General features: G+C 53.7%; 1 protein-coding gene across 2 annotated transcripts in view; it reads right to left on the bottom strand.

Annotated features, from left to right (window-relative positions):
• RBPMS2 (RNA binding protein, mRNA processing factor 2) overlaps positions 1-3,230 on the bottom strand; it is a 36,388-nt gene extending 33,158 nt beyond the window's left edge. The window contains exon 1 of one of the 2 annotated variants that reach the window (XM_032297178.1): positions 2,881-3,230. In XM_032297178.1, the coding sequence (XP_032153069.1) occupies positions 2,881-2,967 (87 nt within the window). In that variant the 5' untranslated portion in view covers positions 2,968-3,230. The remainder of the gene's footprint in view (positions 1-2,880) is intronic. The other variant, XM_032297179.1, reaches the window with a different exon arrangement.
• Positions 3,231-11,022: the final 7,792 nt, after the last annotated feature.

Below are 11,022 nucleotides of genomic sequence, written 5' to 3'. Positions count from 1 at the left end.
CAAGACTCACCTGTTGTACAGCAGAGCCTCTAGATTGGGAGGGACACTCAGCTTCTCCCCTTAATTCCCTGCTGTCCTCCTTAGCTTTCAAAGGGTATCAAAGCTTTCAACACATCTTCCCAAGTAGAGAAAAATGCCAATTTTCCTCTAATCCCACAGTCATTGCTGCCCTAATCCCAGACTCTCAGCATGGCTGCATTGCCTGATATATTGCTGCAATATAGCAAACTCCAGGTAGTTACCCAAACAAGCCATGTGGTTAATGAAACCTACCCCCTCACTTATACATGTGACTCCCCCCTCTTGGAATGCCATTTCCACCCCCACAGGTCTAACCTCACTCCTCCTACTCACCCACATCTCAGAGAAGGCTGACCTCTAATCTCTCAGGAGCACCATGGTACCATGTGCTGATATGATATCCCTTTATTTTATCTACCATTGCATTTCACATACCACCACTTCCTGGCAAGTCCTTCTCACCTCCTAGGCTGAGAATTTTCACTTGTATCCCTAACCCCTGGGTCCAGAAAGAGAACTAAATGCTTATGACATGGATAAAGCCTGTGGGTAAGGCAGGCAAGCAGGCAGAGACAAGGCTATCCAAAGCAGTTCAAGACAAGCAGCCCTACTGATAACTTCCAGAACCACGAAAATACACTCCCTCCTTCAGTGACCCAGCAGCGCCTTTAGGAACTGAGGTCTTGTGGTGGGCAGCAGCATTCCTTGGTTTTCTAGACTTGCTCTAGCTAATCTCCAAGAGTTGACTGGGAAGAGTTCACCTCAATCAGCCATGGGAGAAAACCACCACTGCTAACGCTTATTCTCCAGATGGTGTGTGGCTCTTAGTGGCTGCAAAACTGACTGCCTAGGGGGCATCTAAACTACAGGGAGGATTCCAGTTCCAGCCTATACCACCAATCCAAGATGGAGCTACCAGCAGAGGGGCTCATGGCCCACTATTCAAAAGACTAGGCCAGGGCTTGGGAAACACCACTTTCCCTTAGCAGACCAGACAGACACTGGGCTCCAGGAGACCCTCAGAACCCTTAGTTGTGTACCTCTGCTAAACGCGAGCCCACCATGCCCTTTTGCAACTGCACTGACTTTGAACCACCATGGGACCGTAAGCCATCTCAACCCTCAAGGAGGAATAGCAGGGACTCCATTTTTTGAGGATCCTGCCCTCTTTCCCAGAAAAGGTACTTAGAAAATGCTAACCCTCAAATGCTTTTTTCAAGACTTTAGCCTGGCCACACGGCTCACCCTTCTCACCCAATAGCAGTGGGTCTGAGAGTCTGCTCAGTCCCAGCCTCTTCGGCAGTGTGAAGTCCCCAATGAAGTCAATCCTTTAGCAGAAATGGGGTTCTGGGTCCCCACCCAGCTTCACAGGAGACATGCTCTCCCTCAATTTCAGCCCACGGCAGGGGGCCAAGCAGAAACCCCCAACACTCCAGGAACCCTGTCACCCTCCCCAACTGTCAGGGGAGATTCTGAACAGTCAGGTAGTCAGGATGGGGGTAAGATCCCCAAAGCCAAGGGCCTGTTGGCATCAAGGTCCAAGGAGGGCAAGGCCTTCTGGGGCCCAAACAACCCCACCATAGTCAAGCCATTAGTGGACAGATGTCAGAGTTGTGTATTCTTCCTTCCCCTTGCCCCAAAAAGTGGGGATCCAGACCTAGAGGCTGGCTGTAGGCCTCTTAATTGCCGAGAGGGGGTGTCGGCGCTTAGCCCAGCCCAGCCCAGCCCAGCCGAGGGTCAGCGGCGCCATCCTGCACCAACCCCCCCAGCACAAGGGGAGGAGGCAACACCAGTCCACACCACAGGCTCTGCGGTTTCTCCCCCAGGCCAAGGGGAAGGGCGCCCAGGGTGGATAACCAGCCCTTGGTTTCCTGGGCGAGAACATGCAGGGAAGGCCAGGAAGGGTCTCTCAGCCCTGGAATGACGCAGCAGAGGCCAGAAGCCCTGGGAAGCCTGTCCCCTTCCACTCCAGTTCTCCTCTCTGCCAGCCTAGCTCATCGTCCCTATTCACTGATAGCTTTGAGGCTTTTATCCAGCACCCCACCCCGCGCACACATCCTCCTCATCATCCTTGAGCCACCCAGCTGCTGGTGGTTCCAAGGGAGCCGTCTCACACTCCCTCCCTTTCGCACATAGCCAGTGGACAAGATGTGGTCGCCCCTCCTGGCAGGATCCACCCAGGCCAGCTTTGGGGTCCTGGCTTGGCTGCCAGGACAACCCCGGAGAGAGGAGGAGGAACTGAGTGTCTTCAGTCATGTCCTTCCAAACTAATTAACTTGTAGGCTCACCTCCGCCAAAGCCCAGGTTCTGGGACTGTGAAGAAAGCCCGCCCACACCCATGACAACAGCTCGCGTGAACCGAGGTGCCGACCGGCCGGCCCCCAAGGTCACGGGGAGGGGGTCGGGGTGGAAAGGGCAGTGAGTGAGGGTGCCGCCTGCGGGTCGTGCTAGTCCCGCTCAGCTCTGTGCCGCCGAGACGCGGTACCGGCCACGCGGGAGGTGCACCTCGGAGGAGGGCGATGAGCGAGTCCGGGGTAGGGAGCGAGGGGCGCGCTAGTAGCAGGCGTGGAACTGACGCAGCGCCGCTCGCCCACCGCGGGACGCCCGGACGGCGGCCGGCGCACGGCCCGCCTCGAGCCGGAGAGGGCGGGGAGACAATGCCCGTCCGGCGGGACAGTCCAGGCCGCACGCCCCCGCCCACGGACACGGGCCGCTCCTCCCCGGGCCTCGGGCAGCGGCGGGAAGGCGCCGGGAGCGTTGGCCACCCTGGCCCAGCGCGGCGCCGCAGGCCCCGCTCACCCTCTCCCGCGCCCGCCTCGCGTGCGCTTCACCCTGCAAGTCCCGGGGCCACAGACCCACCTCCTCCTCCAGGGCGCCGCCGGAGCCCGCGCCGGAGCCGGTGCCGGTGCCGCCGCCGTGCTCGCTGTCCGGCTTCGGGTTGCTCATGGTGCGGGGGAGGGGGCGGCGGGAAGGAACGCTAGAGCGAGCGCCGCGCCGGCCCCGCGGGGAGTGGGAAGGCGCGCGGTGAGCGGTGCGCTCGCGGGTGCGGGGTGGGTGGGGAGGCCGGCGGGGCGGTGAGAGGGGCAGCCGTCGCGTCGGGCCAGGGTCACATCAAGTTTGGCGGGTGCGGGAGGTGGGGAGGGGGTGCGGAGGGGGAGGCAGTGAGAGCCGGAGAGGCCACCGCCTCCGCCTTTTCACTGCGACCGGCGAGTGCGCCCGCGGTGGCGGCGGCGGCGGCGGCGGCGGGGGGGGGGGCGCCGGGGGAGGGGGCGGGCGGCGGCGGGGGGCGGGGGCCGGAACCGGCCTCAGCTGGGGCCCGGCCAGCCCCCTCCCCCGCCTGCAGCGCGGTCTCCGGGGGAACGCACAGCCAATCCCCGGCGCCCACCGCGGGCTTGCCCTGGCCCGGGCCGCTGAGCAGCGGCCTCCGGCGGGGCCTTTCACCTCTCTCTCGCTTGGGTCAGCGCTCTCCCTCTCTCCTTTTCCTCGGCTCCCTTCTCCACCGCAAGTTTTTAAACTTTGATGAACTTGCGTAGAGAACTTTCTTAAAGGGGCCGCGCGCTGCGGGTTCCAGCCTGCAGGAAGTGGAGCCGGTGCCCGGCACCCCGCGCCCCGGTCCCTGGGCGGCCCCGCGCTTGGTGCGAAGTTTCCCGGCCATCGACCCCCCTCGTATCCTGATCTGGGGTTTTGAGGTGTCCGACACACTCATTCTGCCCCCAAACCCAGTCGCCCAGACCTCCTCCGCGCTATCCTCCACTCCCAACGCGGAGCCGGAGGCCGGGTTCTGGGGATGATGGCCGGGGGGAGTGGTTGGGAGACACCTGGGCTCTGGCCCTGGCTGAGCGCTGTTCTGCTGAGTGACCTTGAGAAAATCACTTCCCCTCTCTGGCCTCAGGCTCTCAGCCAAGAGGGTGGGACTTAGGATTTCAAACTCCCAACTCCCAGTCACTATCTAAATAGGATTTAGGGTGGGGAGTCGAGTGTTGGCGTCCTGCTAGTCATTAGCAAGGGGTGCCTCGAATGACCAAGAAGGTTCTGTTGCCCACCTTCCCCCCAACACACCTGGCTTTCGGGTCTTCTCGCTCCTCCCTCGACTTCAGTGCCCCTCACACCTTTCCCTACCTCCTATCCCCGAGGGCTGGGGACTGGAGTAGCAGTGGTGACTACCTCCTCCCTCCCCAACAGGTCACTAGGGCGCGGCCTCTGGGTCGGTTTTCCCCTGCTTTTGAAAACCACGGGGCCCTGGCCCTGCCGCCACACTAGAAACCCGCACCCACCTCGGGGCGCGCTGGAAGCGACCCAGCTGAATCCCGCAGAGCCGTGGGAGAACTGGGTCCCTCCTCGATGCCCCTTGTCCTGGACTTGGACTTCGTCTCCGGGGGTCCCTGCCAGGGGCGCCGTCGACCTTAGAAGCCACTGGCGAGAAGTGAGGGGAATCCTTCAGGACCCTGGCCTGGGTCGGGCCTCACTGAGTGTAATCTACCGCCCGGCGCTTAGTTTCTGTCCTGGCTTAACCCGCCAAGCTAAGTCTTAGCAGCTGGGTTTTAGTCTAGGGCAGGGGGTGGTGATCAAGCCTACAGAGAGATTGGACTGAGGCCTGTGGAGGTATCTGAGGATTACCAACGATGAATCTAAGTTCCTACAGGCGGCAGTTCCCCTTCCTGGGGCCTGAGCCAAGTGTTGGCAACGGGGCTGGTGGGAAACCAAGGTGCTCTTGGCATTGCCACCAGCAGAAAGTGCTCCCCGGCCTGTAGGTACTCAATAATTATTTATTAAAGGAATGAGTATGTCATTGGAAAGACATTACCCATCTCTCTCTCCCCCTCTCCCCCCCCCTTTCTCTCTCTCTCTCTCTCTCTCTCTCTCTCTCTCTCTTGATGGAGTCTTGCTCTCTCATCCAGGCTGGAGGGCAGTGGCGCGATCTCAGCTCACTGTAACCTCCCCTTCTCCCTTCAAGCGATTCCCCTGCCTCAACTACTGGAGTACTGGGATTAGGGATTACAGGCACGTGCCACCACACCTGGCTAATTTTTTTGTATTTTTAGTAGAGATGGAGTTTCACCCTGTTGACCAGGATGGTCTCCATCTCTTGACCTTGTGATCCTCCCACTTTGGCCTCCCAAAGTGCTGGAATTACAGGTGTGAGCTACCATACCCAGCCTGCATTTCTTCTTAAGTTCTTCATAATTTGTAATACTTGCTTAACCCTTATTTGATTGCCATTACTTATTTAACTTGTCTCTTGTTAGACATTTGTATTATTTCCAGTTTTTTTCTCTTTTGCCTTCTTAGGCAAACTTTATATGAGGATTCTTTTTTTCTTTTTTGAGACAGAGTTTCACTCTGTCACCCAGGCTTGAATGCAGTGCAGCCTCCATCTCCCGGGTTCAAGCAATTCTCGTTCCTTAGTCTCCTGAGTAGCCAGGATTACAGGAGCCTGCCATCACACTCAGCTAATTTTTGTATTTTTAGTAGGAAAAAGGTTTCACCATGTTGGCCAGGCTGGTCTCGAACTCCTGGCCTCAAATAATCTGCCCACCTCGGCCTCCCAAACTGCTGGGATTACAGGTGTGAGTTCAGGCTTTAGTATGAGGATTTTTTTTTTTCCCAGCTCCCTCCCTCCTATATGAGGATTCTTAATGCCTCAGAAAGCTTCCTGTATGTGTGACCAGCCCTTAAGCACCTTGGAGGCAACATAGGGGTCCGCAGACCCCTATGGCCCCTGAAATGGTAGAATCTCAAATCTTACATGGATTTGGAGTTCATACAAACACAAAGCTCCCACCCCGCCCACACCTTCATGAGTAGTCATAAGTACCCATTGGCGCTGACCGGGGAACTGATGTGAGGGAGGCTGGAAGGAGGAGTTTGGGGTGTACAATTCTTCCAGACACCTGAAGGGTAGGAACTTATATCTCTGTCTCCCCAGCTATGACCTAGTAGTGCAGCCTCTAGTAATCTCTTCAGTGCCCCATGCCTCCCCCAGTGCCACTTTCCATATCACCTCTGAGCTTCTCAGATTTCATTCCTTTTGTCTAGAATCCTCCCCTTCTCACTCTCCACTCCCAGCTTCCAGACCTTCAGCAGCACCCATTCTCCTTCCCCTGTGCTCTCAGAGTACCTTCTCTGTGTCCTGTTGAGCCTGGGAAAACCTTGTCTTGAAGTCTCTCCTACCAAATGGGAAGCTTTCTGACTCCAAGGAATGGCCATAACCCTGCTGAGTGAGTAGAACTCCTTCACTTTGACAGCCCCCTGGCCTCCAGCAAGGAGCAGATGATGGTGGGCATTTTCAGTAGTAGATGTCTGTTTGTTTATTTATTTATTTATTTATTGAGACGTGGTTTCACTCTTGTTGCCCAGGCTGGAGTGCAGTGGCACGATCTCAGTTCACTGTAACCTCCACCTCCCCAGTTCAAGTGATCCTCCTGCCTCAGCATCCCAAGTACCTGGGATTACAGTCATGTGCCACCATGCCCAGCTAATTTTGTATTTTTAGTAGAGAATGGGTTTCACCGTGTTGGTCAGGCTGGTCTTGAACACCCAACCTCAGGTGATCCCTCCACCTTGGCCTCCAAATTTCTGGGATTACAGGCTAGAGCCACCATGCCCGGCCAGTAGGAGGTGTTTAATTAGCCTTTGCTGAACCAGTACTGGGCTATTCCTGGGGCTTCTGGGCTATCTGAAGCCAGTGGCTCTTTCTCTTTGGTGTACTAAACATACATCATTCTTAAATATTTCATCCTTAGGGTAAGGAAAAGAGATGGCCTTACTCCTGGGAAACAGTATCCTGGAACTCAACTCCTGAGGGTACGCCTGACTATTTCAGGGCAGGCCCCCATTCTGACCCCTACTTTCCCACCACCAGGAAAGCCTAGGCAATAAGAAGGCAGGTAGAAGCTGGGCTTGGTGGTGTGTACCTGTAGTCCCTGCCATTTGGGAGACTGAGGTGGGAGGATTAATTGAGCCCAGACTCAAGTCTAGACAGGGCAACATAGCAAGATCCCCTCTTTATTGAAAAGAAAAAGAAGAAAGGCAGGTAGAAAGAATGACCTTGAGGCACAAAGGCTGAGATGTGTCTGAGGTATATTTTCTTTTCCTTTTTCTTTTTCTTTTTTGAGTCAGGGTCTTGACCTGTCACCCAGGCTGGAATGGAGTGGCGCAATCTAGGCTCACTGCAACCTTCGCCTCCAGGTTCAAGCGATCCTCCTACCTCAGCCTCCAAGTAGCTGGGATTACAGGAGCCCACTACCATGCCTGGCTAACCTTTTTTTTTCTTTTTTTTTTTTTTGAGATGGAGTCTTGCTTTGTCACCAGGCTGGAGCTCAGTGGCGCAATCTTGGCTCACTATAACCTCCGCCTCCCAGGTTCAAGCGATTCTTCCAACTCAGCCTCCCGAGTAGCTGGGACTATAGGCGCGTGCCACCATGCCCAGCTAATTTCTGTATTTTTAGTAAAGATGGAATTTCACCATGTTGGCCAGGATGGTCTCGATCTCTTGACCTCATGATCTGCCTGCCTTGGCCTCCCAAAGTGCTGGGATTACAGGCCTCAGCCACCACTCCCGGCCCTGGCTAACTATTTGGTATTTTTAGTAAGAGACAGGATTTCACCATGTTGGCCAGGCTGGTTTCGAATTCTTGACCTCAAGTGATCCGCCCACCTCAGCCTCCCAAAGTGCTAGGATTACAGACATGAGTTACCATGCCCAGCCATAATTTTTGTATTTTAGTAGAGACGGGGTTTTGCCACATTGCTCGGGCTGGGCTCAAACCCAACTTGGCCTCCCAAAGTGCTGGCATTACAGATGTGAGCCACCATGCCCAGCCATTTGAGGTATATTTTCTTGGTGCTTACAGATTTTGGTTTATTTATTTTGAGAGAGAATCTTGTTCTGTTGCCCAGGCTAGAATGCAATGGAGCAATCTCAGCTCACTGCAACCTCCATCTCCCAGATTCAATCAATTCTCCTGCCTCAATCTCCTGAGTAACTGGGATTACAGGTGTGCAGCACCACGTCTAATTAATTTTGGTATTTTTAGTAGAGACAGGGTTTCACCATGTTGGCCAGGCTGGTCTCAAACTCCTGACCTCAAGTGATTCACTTGCCTCAGCCTCTCAAAGTGCTGAGATTACTAGTGTGAGCCACCATGTCTTATAGGTTTAAGCTCCACTTGAAGGCCAGGTGCGGTGGTGGGCAGATCACCCCTGAGGGTGTGACCAGTGTGACCAACATGGTGAAACCCCATCTCTACTAAAAATACAAAAAATTAGCCGGGTGTGGTGGCGGGCACCTTGTAATCCCAGCTACTCAGGAGGGTGAGGCAGGAGAATTGCTTGAACCCAGGAGGCGGACGTTGCAGTGAGCTGAGGTAGTGCCATTACACTCCAGCCTGGGCAATAGAGCAAAACTCTATCTCAAAAAAAAAAAAAAACTCCACTTGAATGCAAGAGGTCTCTGGAGGGAAAGAGCAGGCTGCTGCCCCAAGCAGTTAACATAATCTTCCTATTGTTTGTGCTATCCCTAATTATAGGATTAGGGGACCTTCACTAGCCACTGGTAGGTAGATGATATGGATGGTAGGAAAACCATGAAATAGCCCTGTGATAGGATTCTGATTCTGTAACCTTGGGCAAGTTGTCAGCTAGTATCAGTCAGTTCATCTGTAAAATGGGAATACTCCTGTACAATTGCAGAGTTATGTTAAATAAGATATGAGCTCATCATAAGCTCTTGGAGGTTGTGATTATTGCCCTGGGTCCACTGCTAGTTTGCAGGTCAGAGTCATAGACAGAGTAATTTCTTTTTTTGTTTGTTTTTGTTTTTTTTGTTGTTGTTGTTTGAGACAGAGTCTCTGTCACTCAGGCTGGAGTACAGTTACACGATCTCGGCCCACGGCAACTTCTGCCCCCCAGATTCAAGCAATTCTTGTGCCTCAACCTCCCAAGTAGCTGGGATTACAGGCCACCACATCTGGCTAATTTTTGTATTTTTAGTAGAGAGAGGTTTTTACCATGTTGGCCACGCTGGTCTCAAACTCCTGTCCTCAGGTGATCTGCTTGCCTCAACCTCTCAAAGTGCTGGGATTACAGGAGTGAGCCATTATGCCCGGCTTTTTTTTTTTTTTAAGACGGGATTTCACCACGTTGGTCAGGCTGGTCTTGGACTCCCGACCTCAGGTGATTTGCTCGCCTTTGCCTCCCGCCGTAAGCCCCCCGGCCCGGGGTTTTTTTTTTTTTTTTTTTTTTTTTGAGACAGAGTCTTCTCTGTTACCCTGGCTGGAGTGCAATGACGCAATCTTGGCTCACTACAACCTCTGCCTCCCGGGTTCAAGCGATTCTCCCACCTCAGCCTCCCCAGTAGCTGGGATTACAGGCACCCACTATCATGCCTGGCTAATTTTTGTATTTTTGTAAAGACAAAGTTTCACCGTGTTGGCCAGGCTGGTTTCGAACTCCTGACATCAGTTGATCCACCCACCTCAGCCTTCCAAAGTGCTGCGATTACAGGCATGAGCAACTGTACCAGGCTGACAGGTTAATTTCTGCCCCAAATCCCTGAGCTCTCCCTTTCTCCCCTTCCCCACTTTCCTCTGGACCACATTGCGAACCTGGATGGCAGCTTCCAATCTAAGACAAACAGTATTTCCAAAGCAGCTGTGCCGGAAGACCTAGATCTGTGTCCATCTGACCATGGCAACCTGTGTGACCAAAGGCAGTTAGTTTAATCTCTCTAAGGCTTTGTTTTATCAAGGTAAAACTAAAGACACCTTTCAGGCTCTCATGAGTATTCCCAGGCTTCTGCAAGAATTAAATGAGATCCTGATGCTGAAAGTTCTTCAAAGCCCCAGGACAACAGAAGGGGCAATTGTAAACTCAGCAAAGGAACAGCACAAGAACTTCACTTCAGATCCAGCCTTCCTGAGAGGTGGTATCTCCTCCCTGCACCCCATCTCCCAAACACATTAATTCTCCTGTGCCTACCACATAGCTGAAAATTAGTGGGGGACCACCTGAGGACAGGGATGGTGTCTCTTCATCTTTGAATCAAATCCTGGAAGCCCAGCTCAGGTCCTGGCAGAGGAGTTCAGTAATGAATAGTGAATGACTGAAAGGCTAGGGTTACCAAGGAAATAACCCTGACAGCAGTTTTTTTTTTTTTTTTTGAGACAGAGTCTTACTCCGTCTCCCAGGCCTAGAGTGCAGTAGCATGATCTTGGCTCACTGCAACCTCCTCTTCCTGTGTTCAAGCAGTTCTCCTGTATCAACTTCCACAGTAGCATCCACCACCATGCCCAGCTAATCTTTATTTATTTATTTTTTTTTTTTTGAGATGGGGTTTCACTTTGTTGCCCAGGCTGGAGTACAGTGGCACAATCTCGGCTCACTGCAACCTCCGCCTCCTGGGTTCAAGCAATTCTCCTGTCTCAGCCTCCCAAGTAGCTGGGATTAAAGGCACTCACCACCATGCCTGGCTAATTTGTATATTTTTAGTAGAGATGGGGTTTCAGGCCGGGCGTGGTGGCTCAAGCCTGCAATCCAAGCACTTTGGAGGCCAAGGCGGGCGGATCACCTGAGGCCAGGAGTTCAAGACCAGCCTGACCAACATGGTGAAACCCCATCGTATTAAAAAAAAGAAAAAAAGAGACAGGGTTTCACCATGTTGGTCAGGCTGGTATCAAACTCCTGACCTAGAAATCCACCAGCCTCGGTCTCCCAAAGTGCTGGGATTACAGGCATGAGCCACCGAGCAACTGGTAGTATTTTTACACTAACATGTCAATGGCTACTTTTCCTCTCTTCCAAGATGGGAGGGAGCGTGAGATGGCAGGAACATGAATGGGGAGAGACTCAGGATTAAAAAACAAAGAGAAGCCCCAAAGGGGTATCTGGGCAGGCCAAAGGTTTCTGTGTGAACTCTGAGCTCCCTACCCACACCTCCCTCTCAGCACCCGGTGCCTATGAAACCACAGAACCCCTGCCCTGCTTCACCGCCAGTTCCTATGA

Source organism: Sapajus apella, unplaced genomic scaffold, assembly GCF_009761245.1.
Source record: "Sapajus apella isolate SASKATOON/1434 unplaced genomic scaffold, GSC_monkey_1.0 scaffold37, whole genome shotgun sequence".
In the NCBI taxonomy this organism is placed as follows: domain Eukaryota; kingdom Metazoa; phylum Chordata; class Mammalia; order Primates; family Cebidae; genus Sapajus; species Sapajus apella.
Note: the sequence above shows the minus strand (reverse complement) of the source record. Positions and strands in the feature narration are given on the sequence as shown.